Here is a 19,957-nt window from a genome sequence, read left to right on the forward strand (position 1 = left end):
AAACTGCTATAAATATGTTTGCCAGCTGGTAAAATGCTGGTAAAAAGCCAAAGAGATTCTTAATTACTACTATTAATGGCAATTATTTTTAAGAAAGTAAATAAAATGTCAAACATATCTGTAACTCATATCATTTTAGCTATGTATGGATTTTTAAGATGGGAAAAATATTTTAAAAATCCATAGTCCCTGGATCATTTTCATTTAAAACCACATACAGTGCCCTCCACTAATATTGGCATCCTTGGTAAATATGAGAAAAAGAAGGCTGTGAAAAATTGTCTTCATTGTTTAACCTTTTGATCTTTTGTTTAAAAAAAAAAAAATCACAAAAATACTCTGCTCTCACTTGTGTTTAAATCTTTAATTTAAAATACATTATTGTTACAAATATCTTGTGTCAGTTTAAGGTATCATTAAATATGTGTCACAATACACATCAGTGCGTGGCCATGCTCCTTAGCACAAATAATGTGAACAAACTGAGTCTAAACTAAACTCCTTTGCCATATTTAAAGGACAGTGCAAATGGCAACTGGAGAGAAAACCAGAACCATGAACCATGATAAGCCACAATTTAGAGACAATTCCTTGAAACAGGAACAAACTACATCTTAATAATTTGATATCACTCTGTAAAAGAAAATACAGTGCTCCAATGATTGGTGCTACCAGACTGAAAAAAAAAAAAGGTTTTGCTGTAAGGCATGTGCAGTAAACACAAAAATCATTTGCAAATCCTCACACCAATACTAATAAAATTTCTCTCTTAATGTACCTGAACAATTGTTTTAATAACCCCACGAAAAAGGTATCTACACTGTAGATTATCTTGTACAGTATCTCTGCATGATCCATGATGCACCAGCACGTTAAAGGTAATATTGGAAGATACGACCTAAATGTAACCTGATATGCACAACAACTCAATCTCATGGACTGAATCACAGAAACACAGTGCAACAATAAACAGTATAAAAATAAAATAGTTCTGATAACATTAGGCAAAATAAATAGTAACTGCTCTATATGAAATGCTTTCTGTGAATCTCAGACTTGCTCTCATTGACTTGGACTATAACTCATCTTTCTGGTTGATGTGATCCCACTGGTGCTGGTTTTCAAGAGCTTGAATCACTTCGTCAGCTTGAAGCCTCTCCTAAAGAAAATGAGATTTTGAAAACACAAAAGGAAGTTCATGAAGACACACAGAAAACCTGAGCACAATCTGATGTGTCTTGACTTACTACCCCTGGCAAAAATGATGGAATCACCACACTTAGAGGATGTTCACCTGCGTTTTTTTTTTTTTTTTACTTTGTAGCAAATGAACAAATCACCAATATGACACAAAACAATTTTTGTTTAATAACTGAAGATTCTGGCTTCGTAAAACATACTTCAAACAAATTAAATGAATTTATTTTAATTGATGCTATATTTTTTTCCAAATCAAATAGAGGAAAAAAATATGGAATCATCAACAAAAGAAATCACAATTAGTACTTTGCTGCTCCTCCTCTGGCTTTTTTTTTGAGGCATGGACTTCACTAATGAAAAATAATATTCTCCATCAAGCTGGATCCAACTTTCTCGATTAGCGGTTGACCGATCAGCTTTGCAGGATGGAGCCTTGTCATGGACCAGTTTTTAAAATTTCCACCATAAATTTTCAATCGGATTGGGATCCGGACTGTTGGCCTTGTCACTGAGTTGATATGCCTTTCCTGAAGAAAAGCTTTAACACTATTTGCTCTGTGGTGAGAGGCATTATCATCCTGAAAAATGACTTCATCATCACCAAACCTATATTCTATCGATGGAATGAAAAGAGTCTAAAATTTTAACGTGCAACTGTGCATTGACTGTTGAGGTCTCCTCTGGTCCTTTACCTGACATGCAACTCCATATCATAAATGAGTGGGGAAATTTGATTGTTTTCTTCAGGCGGTCATCTTTATATGTTTCATTAGAATGACACCACACAAAAGTTCCAGCATCATCTCCTTGGGCAATGCAGATTCGTGATTCATCACCGAATATCACTTTCATCCGATCCTCCACACTGCATGACTGCTTCTCTTTAGCCCACTGTAACCTTGTTTTCTTCTGTTTAGGTGAAAAAAAAGGTCTTTTGGCTCTTCTATGTGTACAGTGCCCTCCACTAATATTGGTAAATATGAGTAGAGAAGGCTGTGAAAATTTGTCTTTATTGTTTAACCTTTTGATCTTTTGTTAAAAAAATTGACAAAAATAGTCTGGTCTCATGAATATCAATCAAACAATTGCAAACACAACACAGCTTAATAAAAAAAAATCTTTGTTAAATATGTGTGCAACAATTATTGGCACCCCTATCAATTCATATGAGAAAAATATATTTGAAGTATATTCCCAATGATATTTACATTTTTTTAGTACACCTGGGTGACTAAAGGGGTATAAATATGAGGTAACATGCAAGCCAAATTCCCTGTCATTCATAACAATGGGTAAGACCAAGGAATATAGCTATGATGTGCAGCAAAAGGTTGTTGAGCTTCACACAATGGGAAGTGTCTATAAGAAAATAGCACACGCATTGAAAATGCCCATTTCCACCATCAGGGCAATAATGAAGAAGTTCCAGTCAACTGGAAATGTTATGGAATAGAATGTGTGTCTATATCGTCTCAACGCACTGTGAAGATGATGGTTCAAGTGGTCAAAAAATCACAGCTGGAGAATTGCAGATGTTAGTTGCATCTTGGGGTCAGAAAGTCTCCAAAACTACAATCTGAAGTCACCTACATCACCACAAGTTGTTTGGAAGGGTTTCAAGAAAAAAGCCTCTCCTTTCATCCAAAAACAAACTCGAGTCTTCAGTTTGCCAGACACTACTGGAACTTCAAATGGGATCGGGTTCTATGGTCAGATGAAACCAAAATAGAGCTTTTTGGTAATAAACACCAGAGGTGGTTTTGGCACACAGAGAGGTAGTCATATGGAAAAGTAGCTCATGCCCACGGTTAAATATGGAGGTGGATCTTTAATGTTTTGGGTCTGTTTTTCTGCCAGAGGATCTGGACATTTTGTTAGGATACATGGCATCATGGACTCCATCAAATATCAACAGATATTAAATGAAAACCTGACTGCCTCTGTCAGAAAGCTTAAAATGGGCCGTGGTTGGATCTTCCAGCAGGACAATGATCCAAAACATACATCAAAATCAACACAAACCTGACAACTCTCTTGTTGTTTCCTTTCAATTAGCCAAGTCCAACAGCTTGTTAAGGTCTGTAAGCACTCTCTTTAAACTGCAGACTAATTAGCATTTTTAGATTTGTGCAGGTATTTGGTTTAGAAATGCAAATTATAAAAATTCCATATTTTTTCCTCTACTTGATTTGGAAAAAGATATGCCATTAATTAAAATAAATTCATTTAATTTGTATGTTTTATGAAGCCAGAATGTTCAGCTATTAAACAAAAATTGTTTTGTGTCATATCTGTGACTTGTTTATTTGCTACAAAGTAAAAAATGCCAGGTGAACATCCTCTAAGTTTGGCAATTCCATCATTTCCATCACGTGATGGCAATACTCACTAGCTCTCTATAGAGAGGATCAAGGGTGAACCAGATCGCCACAGCGCAACGCTGCCCTCTTGTGACTGCACGCACACCATGTGGGTTCTCACCACCTGAGGAGAAACCCACCATCCGCCCACACCTCGGCTTCACTGAAGCCTGAAGCAGAAAATATTATTACAAACAGGAAAAAAAAACACTTCCCTTATGTAAACCAAGTAAAGGTTTCATAACTTTCATACCGTGATAGTTTTGGCATCCATTTTAGTAAATATGAAATCACCACCTTCAAAATCCCCGTTGAGGTAAAGAAGGGCACTACGAGACAAAGAGAATTTCTCTATATAAGTTATAAAAGGAAATGAATGCAGACATTTTGAATAAAAGATTATTATTATTATTATTATTATTATTATTATTATTATTATTTTAGAAGTAATGAAACTCCAGTGATTAGTGATGAAACATGTTTAAGAGTAGTCCTGTTGTTTTGATTGACTCTTACTAACCATTACTATGAAATGCAATAAACCAATCCCATCCAAGTATCAAATCAGTTCCTACCTATAGTCTCTGTATGTGTAAGCAGGAGGCTCTTTCCAGCATTCACTGGCTTCGGGGTCTAGAAGACAGTTATCAGCGTGGATCGGGTGACTAAGGTCATTCCTGTGCTCCTGCTGATCTAATGTGAAAAAAGACAACAACAGTTAGGACAGTTAACTTAGGTAACGGTCAGTATTCTAGTAAAAACAGTCAAATGAGCTTAAAGGTGCATTACTTAAGATTAGTCAAATGTTTCAAGTTGTGAAGTTCAACAATACCGGACACAAACACATTCCAGTGTTCAGAAAAACCTGGATGGCCAGAATAAGGCCATACTTGTATTTCTAGTCTCAGAAATTGATACACATATAAAGAAGATCTACATGAATTATTTCTGTGTAACTAGTGAAAAGAAGCGATGTATAAGGTAACGGCTTTGTTCATCTTTGCCCATAAATATTTATCAGTCACATATCATGTAAAATCAAGTTTTTTTCAAATAGAAAATGAGGCAAAGGAAAATCTTTTTCCCACTGACTGTGTGTGCTACCATTTTGTTAATGACATTAGGCTTGTCAGAGAACTCTGGCAAGGCAGATGTTGCACCAGTTCCCTACTGGGAATTCCAAGCATAATTCCACATAATACACTGATGCCATGGCTTGTTTTCTTTTCTTTTTTCTTTTTTTTTTTTACATTGTCTATTACTCTATTATTGCATGTTTCAGCACTACGTTACTGAATCTGGAAGTTTTGTATTTCTATTTACAACGTTTATACTGGATTCTCAGCACAAGTGATTTAGTGCAACACACACCTGGGACAGCCGTCCTGCACACTAGATGTGTGTATGAGAAATGTAGAGTGGAATTCAGCATGAAATAGGACTCGATTATCTTCCTGGCCTTCTCGCTGACGTCGTAGAAGAGACGAGCACTTCTTAAAGGAACACGGCCTTCATAACCATACTGTAAACCACAACAGTTCCAAAATTAGAGATACCGATTTTGCATAAAGCAGCAGTTCTAGTTTCCGCAGCCAAATACAAATTGATTTATGAACACAATGAACCTATTCAAATATAAAGCACATGACGTGACCCATCATATGTACTGTGAAAAGTTTTTACTCCTGACCACTTTCGTTTTTAGTCGTAACCAGTGGCGGATCATCCATGGGGCAGATAAAGCAGAGCCCCACTACACACTCATCACTCAAATATCAGTTACCTTACCAGAATAGAAAACAAAATCACCTTCAAAGTTTTGAGCACAGTTGTCCCTTCAAATTTTTCATTTGGTGTGTGAGGGGACACCTTTCCTCTGTAACCATCTCCAGTACTTGTCGTAATCTAACATTGGAGATAAAATATAAAACAATAATTATTGCAAATGTCTCCTCTGGTATCATGATACTCACAGAAAACATGGATATCCTCTTGTGGCTTGTTTACAGCCGATCTTTCTTTCTTTCTTTTTTTTTTAACTGTTTAATACTGTCAATAGGGGCAGAATGAATGACAACGGATAAAAAAATGTGTGTCTCTGAAATTTGTAGGCGTAACAGAAACAACTGTGAGATTGAAGCCATATTTTAACCAGGTTAAGGGCAATTTTAATGCCTTCTGCAAGCAGGAAGCAGTAGAGAAGTCAGTATGGTTAGTACGGGTGTAACGATCCAGTGATATGGATCGATGTATCGATCAAATCAGATTTTTTTCAGCTTTGTTTTGTAGAGTGTGAAAATGTTAAGTTAATTAAGGACATGGGTTCTTAAGGTGTCATATGAGAACTTACTAATGTGAGATGGGGTGGGGTTAGGTAGTGTTTCTAGGGTGTCCATTAATATCGGAAAGTTCAAAACACCTATGCAACCGTCAGTCATTCTACGTTCAAATGTCGACAGGCTCATCTACATTTTTTGGGGAACCTGAAGATTACAACACATACCAATACAGTTGTGAACACACAAGTCAATGTGTGTGTGTGTGTGTGTGTGTGTGAGATCGACATACATGTGCCAGATGCCTCAGGTCAGAACACTCATCTTCAGAAATCACATCATCAAAGAGAACCCTCTGTGTTCCGTTTAGAGCAACCGAGTTCTTCACCAGTCGAATTCTGTCATACAACAAAGAGCCTCCTACAGCGGGGGAAACAAGTATCGGACGTGTCAACATTTTTTTCAGTAAATATATTTCCAATGAGGCTATTCGCATGAAATTTTCATGTTAATATTAACTCAATATTAACTCAAGAAATCCGGAAAATGTAAGACTTCACAACATTAAACATAAATAAAGTTATGTGTAATAAAGTGGAAAATAATTTTGGAAGGTCGGCCACTTCTGGGAAGGTTCACTACTGTGCTAGGTTTTTCCATTTGGAGGAAACTGTGGTTCTTTGGAGTCCCAGAGCCTTTGAAATAGCTTTGTAACCCTTGTATTGTATATTTGTAACTGATGTATTTCAATCACCTTCTTCCTCATGATTTCTGGAATTTCTTTCAACTTTGACATAGTGTGTTACTGAGTAAGACCTTTTAACTAACTGCATGCTATAGAAAAAATTCTATTTAAGTGTCGATTTGATTGAACAGGGTTTGCAGTAATCAGGCCTGATTGTGTCTAGTCCAGCTGAACTGTATTTTGAATGCAGTTTCAATGCTAATGGATATTGGGTCACTTATTTTGTCACACCATACATATATGTAGGTGTCAGAAAGAGCCAAGCAGCAATAGAATTGATCATTGTAATTTTCCTTGTTTAATCAGGTATATTGAGCTGTTATTCTGTTAATATATTGCGATGTTAATGTATGTGTGTCCTCCTGCTGGCTTAAAAAAATCTTAATCACTACATCAACCTACCCTCTTGTAGCTGCTGCATCATGACCACTGAGCTGTTCTTTTTCTTAGATATGGGCACATACTCCATCCACCCGTCTGTTCCGGAGGGGATCCTGAGGAAAAATGAGAAAATATGAGCCACGGACTCATGCCGTTTGAATACTAGTATCGATAGTGTTCAGCTGGAACTAATAAACAGAGTGAAATACCGATTTTCATCATCTCTTCCACCAGAGCTGCTCCAGTAGTTCTTAAAAGAAAACAGAAAAATAATCAGACTGAGGACATGTATTTCAAACAACTATGCACGCATCATAGAAATAAATGATTCCTAATTTATAAGCACCTGTTACCATTAATCATCCTTTAATCATCAACGTTGCACAGAAATGAGCACACAGAATGAAATACATAATAGTTATGCATGAAACAGAAAACGACAACAAAGCAAGAGTTGATCTGACTGCAACTAATGAATCAGTTTCAGCTATATGGACCCAAGTTCCTGATCACTAGTCCTTACTTACCATTACCTATATGTACATTGCATGCCCTAAATTTCCCTTATATACACCTCTAATTCACATAAAACATGCCCTGATGTATGCAGCAATGAGCCAATAAAAGTAAAGCTTTCAGCAGACTACAGTTATCATTAATCTGATGAGGTAAAGCCGGGTTTCAGCCTGATTATGGGGTCTCAGAATTGTGAGTTGAGATATGAGTTGACGAGTCTTGTAGGCTGCCTGGCACTTCCAAAATGTCTGTAGTGTGTGATTGTGCCCTGCAATGGGTTGGCATCCCATCCAGGGTGTCCCCCGCCTTATGCTCTGAATTCCCTGGGATACACTCCAGTGTAAGGTAGTATGGAAAATGGATGGATCTCAGAGTATGAACACTGCTACACCGCTTGTCTAAAAGGCACAGATTGGACGACAGCATAGGAGGATGCCAAACTCACAGCGCAGCTACAAACAGTGGCGATGATGAAATGTAAACAAAACTAAAACTAATGTTAACTTTCTTATTACCTCAAGTACCCTTTGAAAAATGTTTATGTTTATGTGAGCCTGTTTTCTGCATGATTTCTGATTTCCAGATCACGCCGATTAATGACGTAAGTAGAACGTAGAAATTTTCTTTAATTGCATGACTACTGTTGGAGGACCAGTGTATAATGTGACATGAAAAACACATGATCACAAACTCTGTTGTACATTTTAAGCAGCTTTGTTTTTGGGATCATCTCACACAGTGTGAAAAGTAATATAATATAGACTACTGAAATCACAAGTGGGAAAAAATGGCTTAAATTGATTCAGTGAAGCTGAGTTAGAGTTGCTTGTGCTGCAAATAAGAATATTCTGTTTTTGAGGCCTCCAAAAACTTGAAATATGGAAAAGATGTCCAAATAGTTTGTCTTTCAGTGCTTTCTTTTTGCTGAAATAAATGGTGTTGCGGCCTATATAGACTGAAGAGATGAGTGCTGGACATGATCACTAGTAGGAACATACATGGACAAGTGTGCGCGCACACACACACACACAAATATATATGTAATTAAACAGTCCAAATTAAATTCTCACCTCCTCTACGTACTGCACACCCAAATTATTACTGCCGATGAGGAGTAGTTCCAACTCTTTCTTGTGTCTCTTCAAATAGTGCACAGCATCCTACAGACAAGGAGGAGGAAAGTTTTACAATTCTGCATTATTCTCAACCAAGCAGTCCACAGTAGGGAAAAGACGAGGTTAGTGACAATGTCCCCCTTTCACAGACCATTAAAATATGATCTAAATACAATTGTAGTACTGTAGTAAAATACCACCACCGGGCAGCATTAGTGAGAAAATGCAAGAACCTCCATATTACATACATGTAATACAGACGTCTATTTTAGTCTAAAAATGAGCCCCATACCCGAGCATAACGTCCCATCTCCTTCAGGACTAGCCTGAAAAGAACCGCTGAAGCAAAGCCTAATGCTTTGTAAATATTCTGTAGTGAAATTATGTGTAGTTTTGAACTACACCTAATTTCAGTGAGAGCTAAGTTATGAACAGAAAACAGATGGTAGCATTTGTATTTTTTGGAACGGTTTTACTCTTTCACAACAGCCATGAAACAAGAGCTCTGTGACATTTCAACATTTTCTGAAATCCATGGATATTTGGCAGGCCTCTGTAGAACTGAGTGAAAAGCTGCTGCTGGAAATGAAGCATGCTTAATTTGTGATCCTAGGAACTGGAAGCACTGCGAATGAATGAAAAATGTAGCCACATAATAAGCTAAAAACTTAACATACCATTTACTCTGGCCTGATTAGGCAGAAAGTAAGAAGCCTTCATGAGCTTCTCTACATTATATGACCAAACATTTGTGGACACCTGCAAACAAACTTATATGTGCTTTTTGAACATCCCATTCCAGATTTAGTCCCCATTTACTGTCCCAATAATAACCTTCACTCTTCTGGGAAGTCTTTCTACTAGATTTTGAAGCATGGCTGTGGGGATTTGACCATTCAGCTACCAGAGCAATAGTGAGGTCAGGCAGGGCATGGCATGCAGTCGTCATTCCAATTCATCCCAAAGGTATTCAGTAGGGTTAAGGTAGGGTTGAGGTCAGGGCTCTGTGCAGGCCACTCGAGGTCTTCCACTACAACCTTGTCAAACCATGTCTTCATGGAGTTCGCTTTGTGTGCATTGTCATGCTGAAACAGGTTTGGGCTTGGTCCCTTAGTTCCAGTGAAGAGAAATTGTAATGCTACAGCAGACAAAGACATTCTATACTATTATATGCTTTCAACTTTGTGCCCACAAAACAAACAAATGCCTACATAAAGGCCTACACTTTTAATTCTCAAGTGTCCACATGTAGTATTTGGCTATACAGTATACAGTGGGGGAAATAAGTATTGAATAATGACCCCAATGGTGCTTACTGGAGGATTCAGAAGTTTTGAAATACATCTGTATCCGATTACATCGATATGTTTCTCAACAATAGGATTGCGGAGATCTTGGGAGAGCTCTTTGCTTTTACCCATCATGAGATGTTTCTTGTGTGACACCTTGGTAACGAAAAGCCTTTTTATAGACCATCAATTTACTAATCCAACTGATATTAATTTGCACAGATCGGAGGTATAATTACTTTCTAACTACTTATGGATTTCAGCTGGTTCCTTGCCTTGGAGAGCTGCTTTTTCTTAGCGTGTTCAATACTTTTTTCCCATGACATTCCACTTTATTACACAGAACTTTATTTATGGACTTTAATGTTGTGAATTCTTTATATTTCCAGATTTCTTGAGTTAATACTGATGTCTGGTGAAAATTTCATGTGAATAACCTCATTGGAAATATATTTACTGGAAAAAATATTGATGTGTTCAATACTTATTTCCCTCACTGCATATATAATGCATACAGTATTGTGTGTGAGGCTTTATTTTCTATTATAAATATTATTCGTGGGTTTGCTGAATAGGTATGGTGAACACAAGACTTAACCAACCTTAAGCAATCTGGCAGCTGTGCTTATGGAAAAAGAAACTGCATATTTATACTGTAGATTCAAAAATATAACTAGAAATTTAAATAAAACAGCTTTAAACGTGACATCCAAACAATTCAATTGTCTAAATACCTCAATTGTGAATTTTAATATCAATAATGGTTTCACTCATAACTCACCTGGCGAGGCTGTCCCCCATGTCCCAGCATTTCAGTGTAGTACTCCACATTTTCAGTCATGAACTCCTCTTCTTCATGGAACAGCAGGTAAGTCAGAGCACAGCACAGAGCCTGCTCCAGATTGTTCACTAGAGAGAGAGAGAGAGACAGAAGCAGAGAAACAGAGACAAAGAGATTTAAGATTTAACACACATCTTTCTTCTTTATTTTACCCAATAATAGTTACAATTCAGTAAATTGTAGCCTTTTCATCGTTCAGAAATTAAAAACTAAATGTTCATCTTTATCGATGTGACACAGAACCTCCCCACGCCCCACACATCACAAAAACCTTCTACATTATTCAACAGCCTGTAACATGCATATATTCCAGCTATCAGGGCAATCAGCATCATTTTTGGACCAATGCAACCAAAGACCCTGGTTCTTTCTTGTTTTCCAAATTGCTAATTTGGAACACTGTTTTTTCCCTCCAAACTGCAAACTATATTTTCCTACCTTTAATATTTCAGTGGTAGCTCAGTGGTTAAGATGTTGGGCTACTGATTGGATGGTCATGAGTTCAAATCCCAGCACTACCAAGCTGCCTCTGCTGGGCCCTTGGGCAAGGCCTTTAACCCTACATATAATCTAAAGCACTTTGAGTGTCTAGAAAAGTGCTATATATTTTTCTAAGGAATTAAAAGGTAATAAGGAACCCTCAACTGCTCAGTTGTATAAATGAGATAAACATAAGTTGCTCTGGATAAGGCCAAATGCTATAAATGTACACCCACCTTCAATAAATGTTCTGTTAGAAAACACTTCACCAAACCCAAAGAAGCATCTATTTAAAAAAATAAAAAGGAACTAGTAAGCTACCAAATGTTTTCCGATTTCCGACTGGCCACAAATCCAACGCTGTCCTGTAACTGCTGGAATTAGGTGCACCACATGTCTGTTTTTAGCTATTGCCCTGTGAATAATCCTCCACTGTTGATCAGTTGTTTTCTTCTCTAAAAGAGGCTTCCTGTTCCTCATACAACACTGAAGAACTTTTACAACAAGAGGTTCTACTAACACTGCCCATATTTGCACACATTCCCTCGGTATCAATTTTTCCAATCTGCAAGTTCTGTGTAGAACCATCCAGATCTCTTCCATTAGCTTTGACGCTACTCTGGAGGACTGTATGCCTGTTGCCTCCCTAATGGCTTCAGCAGATTTCCACCCACTGCTGTCCATAGCAAAAGCCATGTTATGTTCAACCTTTCCTTCGAGACATGTTTGTATGTTTGCCAAAGGCAGCATCCTTTTTTGGATTAGTGTGATATGGAGCAGTGTTTCTTCCATTACCCACTCTCCAGAGGTTTCCACAGATTTTTGCACCTTGAAATGTGTCTTCCATGTCTCAAGCATTGATTGATAAAAGGGACTGGCTAAACCAACTTGTTCCAGTCTGATTAAAAGCAGATTATTCTGTCCTCTGTAGAATAGCCTTAGCTATTACAGTTCATGGTAGAGCTTTTCTGTTCAAAAGTTTTTAGCTGCCTGCAACCTAAAAGCTTGAATCCCGTTTTTAATATTCACTAGAGCTTTACCCCGTTCCTCGATTAGCAAATACAAGACTGCAGCTTGAGTCCAGTGTTGTTTGCTTCAGAAAAACTGTACTGCTTTCCTTTGTGTACCTTCACGCATTCCCTCTGGTGGTTCTAAAACCAACAGTTTGTGTAACGGTGTGGAGGCAGCCAGGTTGTTCATCACCAGCCTTCAGCCTTTAAGCCTTCTCGTCCCCAAATTAATATTTTAATAATATTAATAATAATCATAATAACCATTATTATTATTATTATTATTATTATTATTATTATTATTATATTAAAAGTGGACCAGTCCAGTAGGCAAAATAATCTCAAAAAGAGATAGAACTTGATAATGGTTGCATCATGAATTTGCCTGTTATGTGAATGATTTGATTGACATCAAATTGGTGAATATGTTGATAGCTTTTGTGATAAGAGAGAAACAGACATGTAAAACATACAAAGTATAATAATAAGAAGAAACTATCAAGTGAAAATATATCAGATATCAGATAATGAGTGGAATGCAGCTTAATGGCAGACACACAGAGAGTGTAGTCAGCTGTGGTTGCTTGGGGAATAGATATTTACTCATATCAAAGTAAGGATATGTCCTTTAATATTTCTTTTAAATAACAGCAGTCAACCTTTTAGTACTACTTTACCACTAGTAGTGCTCTGACAAATCATTTACTCCTAGACCACAAAAAGTTATTGCTACCCCTTCACTAACATGTGTTCCATGGCTAAAAGTACATTGACCCATCTACCACAACCCCATTCGGCTTCATTGGGCTGATGACGATGGGTTTCCTGGAGGAGCACAAATTAAGTTATTTCTGCTGATAATAGGGCTCACTTCCCCTTAAACCTCCAACATTTATATTAAGCGAACCAACCTTCAAGAATGTCATGGCAAGGAATTAGTGGACAAAAAGGAAAAACAACAAATTGTGATGCATGGTTATTTCTTCTTAATTGGATTTTTTGCTTTCTGGATACATGTGGCTTTTGAGTAGATAGCATTAGGTTTAGCGTTAGGTCCTCGTCACCTACACATTGCTCATTCCTTTACACTAATCCTATGATTGTTTATTTGACATAGGTTTTCGACAGCTCACCTGCAAGTGGATGTGAGTGATCAGTATCAGTTTGACATGTTTTTCTTACCTTATGGTCAGTAGTTTTTGACTTAATAGTCATTGTCTCTGTGATAATGAAGTTACTTTCTTCTAATATTTGTTCTGCATATTCGTAATAATTTGAATCCCTATGTCTGCCTTCATTCCATTTAATCCGCTGCCCCTCCATTTGCAGTCTAACAACGCATGGTTTTGACAGAAGTGCATTCGGCAGCCTGCTGTTTGTGTGGACATGTTGTTCTATCCTATATCCCTACATTTAACACGCTGTCAACTTACTGTACTTGCACCATAAACAATTTTCTTCATCTTTAACTCCAAAGAAAATATTGAACGTTTGCATTGGTGAATCATGTACCTGTCTTCGAAAGGATGTTATGTGTGTTGAAGCCACGTTGTTGACATCCTAGCTAGACAGCTGTATTTTACTTGCCAGTTCTCCAAAGTACATTAAGTCAATCTCCAAAATCTCATGAGGGATGAAAAGTGGGGAGATCATTATTCATATTGATGGTGAGTAATGTGGAGTGACCTGAACAAAACTTTCCTTAATTACAAGACTGCTTACTATGAGCTTATTAACTAGATATTCTTCGGCAAGAAACACGACTACAGCTTTATTTAACTTTGTGTCCTACAGCGAGGAGAACATCTTCAATTGATATTTGTGGCTCAGGAATACACCTTAGGCCATGGCATACTGATAGGGACAGCCTCTGAGATGCCATATCTACCGCTCTACATTTTTAAAAAATCAACCAAAGATTCATCCAACATACTACAAAAAACAAGCTGAAAAATAGCACTTCCAAACACCTGCTTCTCAGCATTTACTGAGAGGGAGGGAGAGAGAGATTAGTGATTAAAACGCTCACTGTATTAACACGCAACAAAATTTTCGTATTTTCAAGGCTGTCTGCATGGACACAAACAGCACATATGTGCTTACATTCCATGTAAATGACTATGGCAGTACAGACACTGAACTGAGGTTGTGCACACGACAAACCAACGATATACTTTACCCTGGAAATAAGCAAACTGCAGGTAATCATAGTGCAGCGGCAGATAGTTCTCCATTGGCGAGAGGCGACCGGGGCGTGTAGCCAAATCTCTCACACACCCGTGCTTGCAGTTCAGGACTTGTGTGTAATGATCTGGAAAGAATAATTCAACCCATTAGTGCTGAGCCACTAAGTTTTCTCAGGGCTTAGAGGCTTTCCACATGGTGCGTTCCTGGCATGTCATAGTGTTTCTGATCATACAATTCAACTTATAATGCAAACAAATCTATAATGCAATATTGTAAAAGTGCCTAACAAGTCAACATGGCACAGTTATTCTGCTACCCTTAAGAGGTCTCTAAAAAATTCCCCTGCATATTATGAGTCAACTCAGCTTATTTTGTCGTTCTCTAGGATTTAATCACACATTAAATGTATATTATTTATAGTGACTTGGTTAATTATAGACATTATTATATAATGTCTATGATTATAGACATTTGTTTAATTTCACAGACACAGCACTATCTAGTTCGACTCTGTCACTCAATCAAAGCCTGGTGAGATCATCTCAGTGAGCTGAGCACATAAACCAGCTGCGTGGTTTTAAGTAGACATGTGCCACCACACAAGGCTTTGATCTGGGTTAATTAAAGAGTTAAGTAGCAGCAAGGCCATACAGTACCACTGCTTCAACCAATTATTATAATTATTATAAGTCAGGGTAAATTAACAGTGATCAAAACTAAAAAAAAAGGCAAACACACTGGGAAACAAGATAACCTGTTCTGTATTCCCAGTGTCTGCTATTTAAGGCTGGGTAATATGATGACATCTTATCAATATTGTGAGAAATTATGTATTTTCTGAAATACACTATACAGATAGCCAAAAGTATGTGGACACCTGACCATCACATCCATATGTGGGCATTCCTCAAACTGTTTATGATTTCCCTTCATTGGAACCAAAGGGTTCAAACATGTACCAGCATGAGAATGCCACTGTGCACAAAGTGAGAACCATAAACATATGTTTTGCCAAGTTTGGAGTGGAAGAACTTGAGTGGCCTGCACAGAACCCTGACTTCAACCTCACTGAATACCTTTGGAATGAACTGGAACGCTGATTGCATGCCAGCCCTCCTTGTCGGACACATTCCAGAAGACTGGGGACTGTTCCAACAGCAAAGGGGAAACCAATTTCATATCAATGGCCATGGATTTGAATAGGACGTTCAGCAAGCACATATGGTCATGATGGTCAGGTGTCCACATACTTTTGGCCATATAGTGTATCGGGATATCTTTTTATTGTGAATTGTGATTTTAGCTTTTTCACAACACACAACCCTAATACTACTATAGAATGATAAGTAAACAATGTAGTGTGCAACACTGTTTCCTAGAATCATAAATTCCGTCCTATTAGTGTGCATTAGAGGAGCTAGGTGCCATTAAAGACACCTTGCAAGTAATTTTAGTAACTACTCCTAAAACCACCTAGTAGAAAAATTAAAACAGTACACCTATGCATATTTAATACAGAATGCAAGTACTGTAGTGCTAGATCAGATGTTGACTGTTCAATATAGGACATTAGAACTGTTATAAGCTGAGATCTTGAGACCTGGCACAGGAAAATGTTTTTTACCTGAGATGAGCTCAGAGAGGGTGTAGCGGTAGAGCACATGATCGTGATCCCTGAAGCTCTGAGGGCCCTCACATAGTACTCGACATGCTGCGTCTGCTTTGTAGTATTCAGTCAAAGCCTCCTCGAAGAGAACCACAGATGCTTCATAGCTGCCATTATCGTACAGTTGCACTGCAGCAGTGAAGGCTCTCTGAACATACAGAAAGTTTTCCATCGTCAATATAAATACAGCTTTAAAATGTAGGCAGAGTAAAATACTAAACATATGAGTTCTGTCAAACCATAATTTATGCTAAGGGTGCGTTCTCATCTATTAATCCAATGGCCAATTCTAGTGAAATTGGTTGGATTGTGATTGGGTTTCAGACTGCATATAATTAGACAAACCAAAAACCAAAAAGCTGGGGAGCATGTGAGAATAGGTTAGGTTAAAAATAGGCATAGGCAAGGTTACAAATGAAAAAAAAAGAAAAAATTAACTGGCTTCTTCTCCTTACCATTCATTTAATCAAGAGGATGAAAGATGATCCTGTTTTAAAGATTAAAGTCCTGCTTTAATCTAGGATATAATGTTGAGCACTAGATCAAAATGTCAACTGGGGGGCCAATTTAAATCCAACAAAAAATAAACACTTTGTTCATGTAATCTCTTGACTTTGGCTAGCTGTGTTGTTGACATCAGAGAAAAGGTCTTGAGCTGGTTCAAAGGATTACTGTAGGGTGCAGCAGAAGACACCATCGTGCTCCCAGTAGCAGTGCTGTTGCTGGAGGGCAAACTTTCTGCTGAAATTTCTTCCCTTTTTATTGTTACCCAAATGTCCTGAAAGAGAGCTGTGCTTTTGTTTTCACATTTTAGAATGGATGCTTACAGTAGCATGGAGTGCGAATATTGCTGTCCTATTCAACAACAGTATATAAAACACATGAACATAATTAACCAAATGCAATGGGTTGGCACCCTGTCCACGGTCTCCCCTGCGCTGTGCCCCAAGTTCCATGGGATAGGCCCCAGGCTCCCTGATACCCCGTGTAGGATAAGCTGTACAGAAAATGGATGGATAATTAACCAATTGGCTATAGCACCAACCTGTGAGAGAATGGTGCTGTTGCTCCAGTTAGTTAATCTGCCATTTCAAGGGTAAAGCATTCTGGAGCAAAATAAACTTTCTCTGAATTTGTATTTGGACATATATTTTTCATGCAAACTCAGTAGGGCTAACAGATACTATAAGTTCTTATGTTCTTAAAACTCCTTGTATTTCACACCTTGAAAGAGATGCAAGAATAGAGTGTCCCATTACTCAATGTCTCAGCCTAGAACTTCTCAATAGCGCTGACACAATCTTTCCATTTTAGCACTGAGGAGATTTTAAAGAGAGCTAAGGAAACATTAGCACCCTTTAGTCCTGAGCTGCAGCAGCTGCTAGCTATGCTAAAGATATTTTTCTGCTTCAACCCACAAGGTGCAAAGGACTTTGTCAGATTCAGAATACACTTTATTCGCCAACATATTATATGATGAGAGATGCACAGACATGTATGATAATTTTTCTTGGTATGACTAGTGCTGTGGACAGACTGTAGATCAGACTTTACAAGTGGATAGACAATAACATGTACATACACTGGATATAAAAAGTCACATTTCTGTTAAAATGGCGAGTTTTTGTGATGAAAAAATTAAACCAAGATAAATCATGTCAGAACTTTTCTCACCCACAATGTTAAATTACAACATGTAAAAATTAAGTGAAAAACAATCAGGAAAAATAAGGAAAATTAAAAAATGAAAAAGTACAATAACTTTTTGCATAAATGTGAACACCCTTGTATAATTGGGAATGTGGCTGTGTTCGGAATGAACCAATCACATCCAATCTCTTGTTCAAAGTATCATATACAGTATCTCACAAAAGTGAGTACACCCCTCACATTTTTGTAAATATTTGATTATATCTTTTCATGTGACAACACTGAAGAAATGACACTTTGCTACAATGTAAAGTAGTGAGTGTACAGCTTGTATAACAGTGTAAATTTGCTGTCCCCTCAAAATAACTCAACACACAGCCATTAATGTCTAAACCGCTGGCAACAAAAGTGAGTACACCCCTAAGTGAAAATGTCCAAATTGGGCCCAATTAGCCATTTTCCCTCCCTGGTGTCATGTGACTTGTTAGTGTTACAAGGTCTCAGGGGTGAATGAGGAGCAGGTGTGTTAAATTTGGTATCATCACTCTCACACTCCCTCATACTGGTCACTGGAAGTTCAACATGGCACCTCATAGCAAAGAACTCTCTGAGGATCTGAAAAAAAGAATTGTTGCTCTACATAAAGATGGCCTAGGCTATAAGAAGATTGCCAAGACCCTGACACTGAGCTGCAGCACGGTGGCCAAGACCATACAGCGGTTTAACAGGACAGGTTCCACTCAGAACAGGCCTCACCATGGTCGACCAAAGAAGTTGAGTGCACGTGCTCAGCGTCATATCCAGAGGTTGTCTTTGGGAAATAGACGTATGAGTGCTGCCAGCATTGCTGCAGAGGTTGAAGGGGTGGGGGGGTCAGCCTGTCAGTGCTCAGACCATACACCGCACACTGCACCAAATTGGTCTGCATGGCTGTCGTCCCAGAAGGAAGCCTCTTCTAAAGATGATGCACAAGAAAGCCCGCAAACAGTTTGCTGAAGACAAGCAGACTAAGGACATGGATTACTGGAACCATGTCCTGTGGTCTGATGAGACCAAGATAAACTTATTTGGTTCAGATGGTGTCAAGCGTGTGTGGCGGCAACCAGGTGAGGAGTACAAAGACAGGTGTGTCTTGCCTACAGTCAAGCATGGTGGTGGGAGTGTCATGGTCTGGGGCTGCATGAGTGCTGCCGGCACTGGGGATCTACAGTTCACTGAGGGAACCCTGAATGCCAACATGTACTGTGACATACTGAAGCAGAGCATGATCAGTATGCAGTATTCCAGCATGATAACGACCCCAAACACACCTCCAAGACGACCACTGCCTTGCTAAAGAAGCTGAGGGTGAAGGTGATGGACTGGCCAAGCATGTCTCCAGACCTAAACCCTATTGAGCATCTGTGGGGCATCCTCAAACGGAAGGTGGAGGAGCACAAGGTCTCTAACATCCACCAGCTCTGTGACGTCATCATGGAGGAGTGGAAGAGGACTCCAGTGGCAACCTGTGAAGCTCTGGTGAACTCCATGCCCAAGAGGGTTACGGCAGTGCTGGAAAATAATAGTGGCCACACAAAATATTGACACTTTGAGCCCAATTTGGACATTTTCACTTAGGGGTGTACTCACTTTTGTTGCCAGCAGTTTAGACATTAATGGCTGTGTGTTGAGTTATTTTTATGAGACAGCAAATTTACACTGTTATACAAGCTGTACACTCACTACTTTACATTATAGCAAAGTGTCATTTCTTCAGTGTTGTCACATGAAAAGATATAATCAAATATTTACAAAAATGTGAAGGGTGTACTCACTTTTGTGAGATACTGTACATGCAGCTGTCATCAATTAAATTATTCTGATTAGCCTCAAATAAAGACCAGCTGTTTCTGTAGGATATTCTTGATATCTTCTTGATTTCATCTGACTGCTGAAGCCATGGTCTGCAAAGAGCTTACAAATCATGTACAGGGTCTCACTGTCGAATGGAATCGATCAGGAGATGGGTATAAAAGAATTTCCAAAGTATTAGAAGTACCATGGAACACAGTGAAGGCCATCAACAAGTGGAGAAAATAAAGCATATAGTGACATTACCAAGAACAGAACATCCCTCAAAAATTTACAAAAGAACAAGACAAAAACTTACCAGAGAGGCTGCCAAGAGACCAATGGCTGCAGGAATATCTGACAAGTACTGATTACTCTCTGCATGTTACAACAATCTCTTGTATTCTTCAC

General features: G+C 38.3%; 1 protein-coding gene across 1 annotated transcript in view; it reads right to left on the minus strand.

Annotated features, from left to right (window-relative positions):
* Positions 1 to 349: 349 nt before the first annotated feature.
* Positions 350 to 19,957, minus strand: part of p3h2 (prolyl 3-hydroxylase 2) — a 39,961-nt gene continuing 20,353 nt past the window's right edge. The window contains exons 3-15 of the mRNA XM_053634341.1: positions 16,025 to 16,214; positions 14,393 to 14,524; positions 10,664 to 10,791; positions 8,549 to 8,638; positions 7,172 to 7,212; positions 6,984 to 7,075; positions 6,129 to 6,256; positions 5,370 to 5,465; positions 4,932 to 5,082; positions 4,136 to 4,253; positions 3,814 to 3,889; positions 3,590 to 3,730; positions 350 to 1,159 (exon numbers count right to left, since the gene is read on the minus strand). Of these exons, the coding sequence (XP_053490316.1) occupies positions 1,076 to 1,159; positions 3,590 to 3,730; positions 3,814 to 3,889; positions 4,136 to 4,253; positions 4,932 to 5,082; positions 5,370 to 5,465; positions 6,129 to 6,256; positions 6,984 to 7,075; positions 7,172 to 7,212; positions 8,549 to 8,638; positions 10,664 to 10,791; positions 14,393 to 14,524; positions 16,025 to 16,214 (1,467 nt within the window). The 3' untranslated portion in view covers positions 350 to 1,075. The remainder of the gene's footprint in view (positions 1,160 to 3,589; positions 3,731 to 3,813; positions 3,890 to 4,135; positions 4,254 to 4,931; positions 5,083 to 5,369; positions 5,466 to 6,128; positions 6,257 to 6,983; positions 7,076 to 7,171; positions 7,213 to 8,548; positions 8,639 to 10,663; positions 10,792 to 14,392; positions 14,525 to 16,024; positions 16,215 to 19,957) is intronic.

This window comes from Ictalurus furcatus, chromosome 10 (assembly GCF_023375685.1).
Source record: "Ictalurus furcatus strain D&B chromosome 10, Billie_1.0, whole genome shotgun sequence".
Classification (NCBI taxonomy): domain Eukaryota; kingdom Metazoa; phylum Chordata; class Actinopteri; order Siluriformes; family Ictaluridae; genus Ictalurus; species Ictalurus furcatus.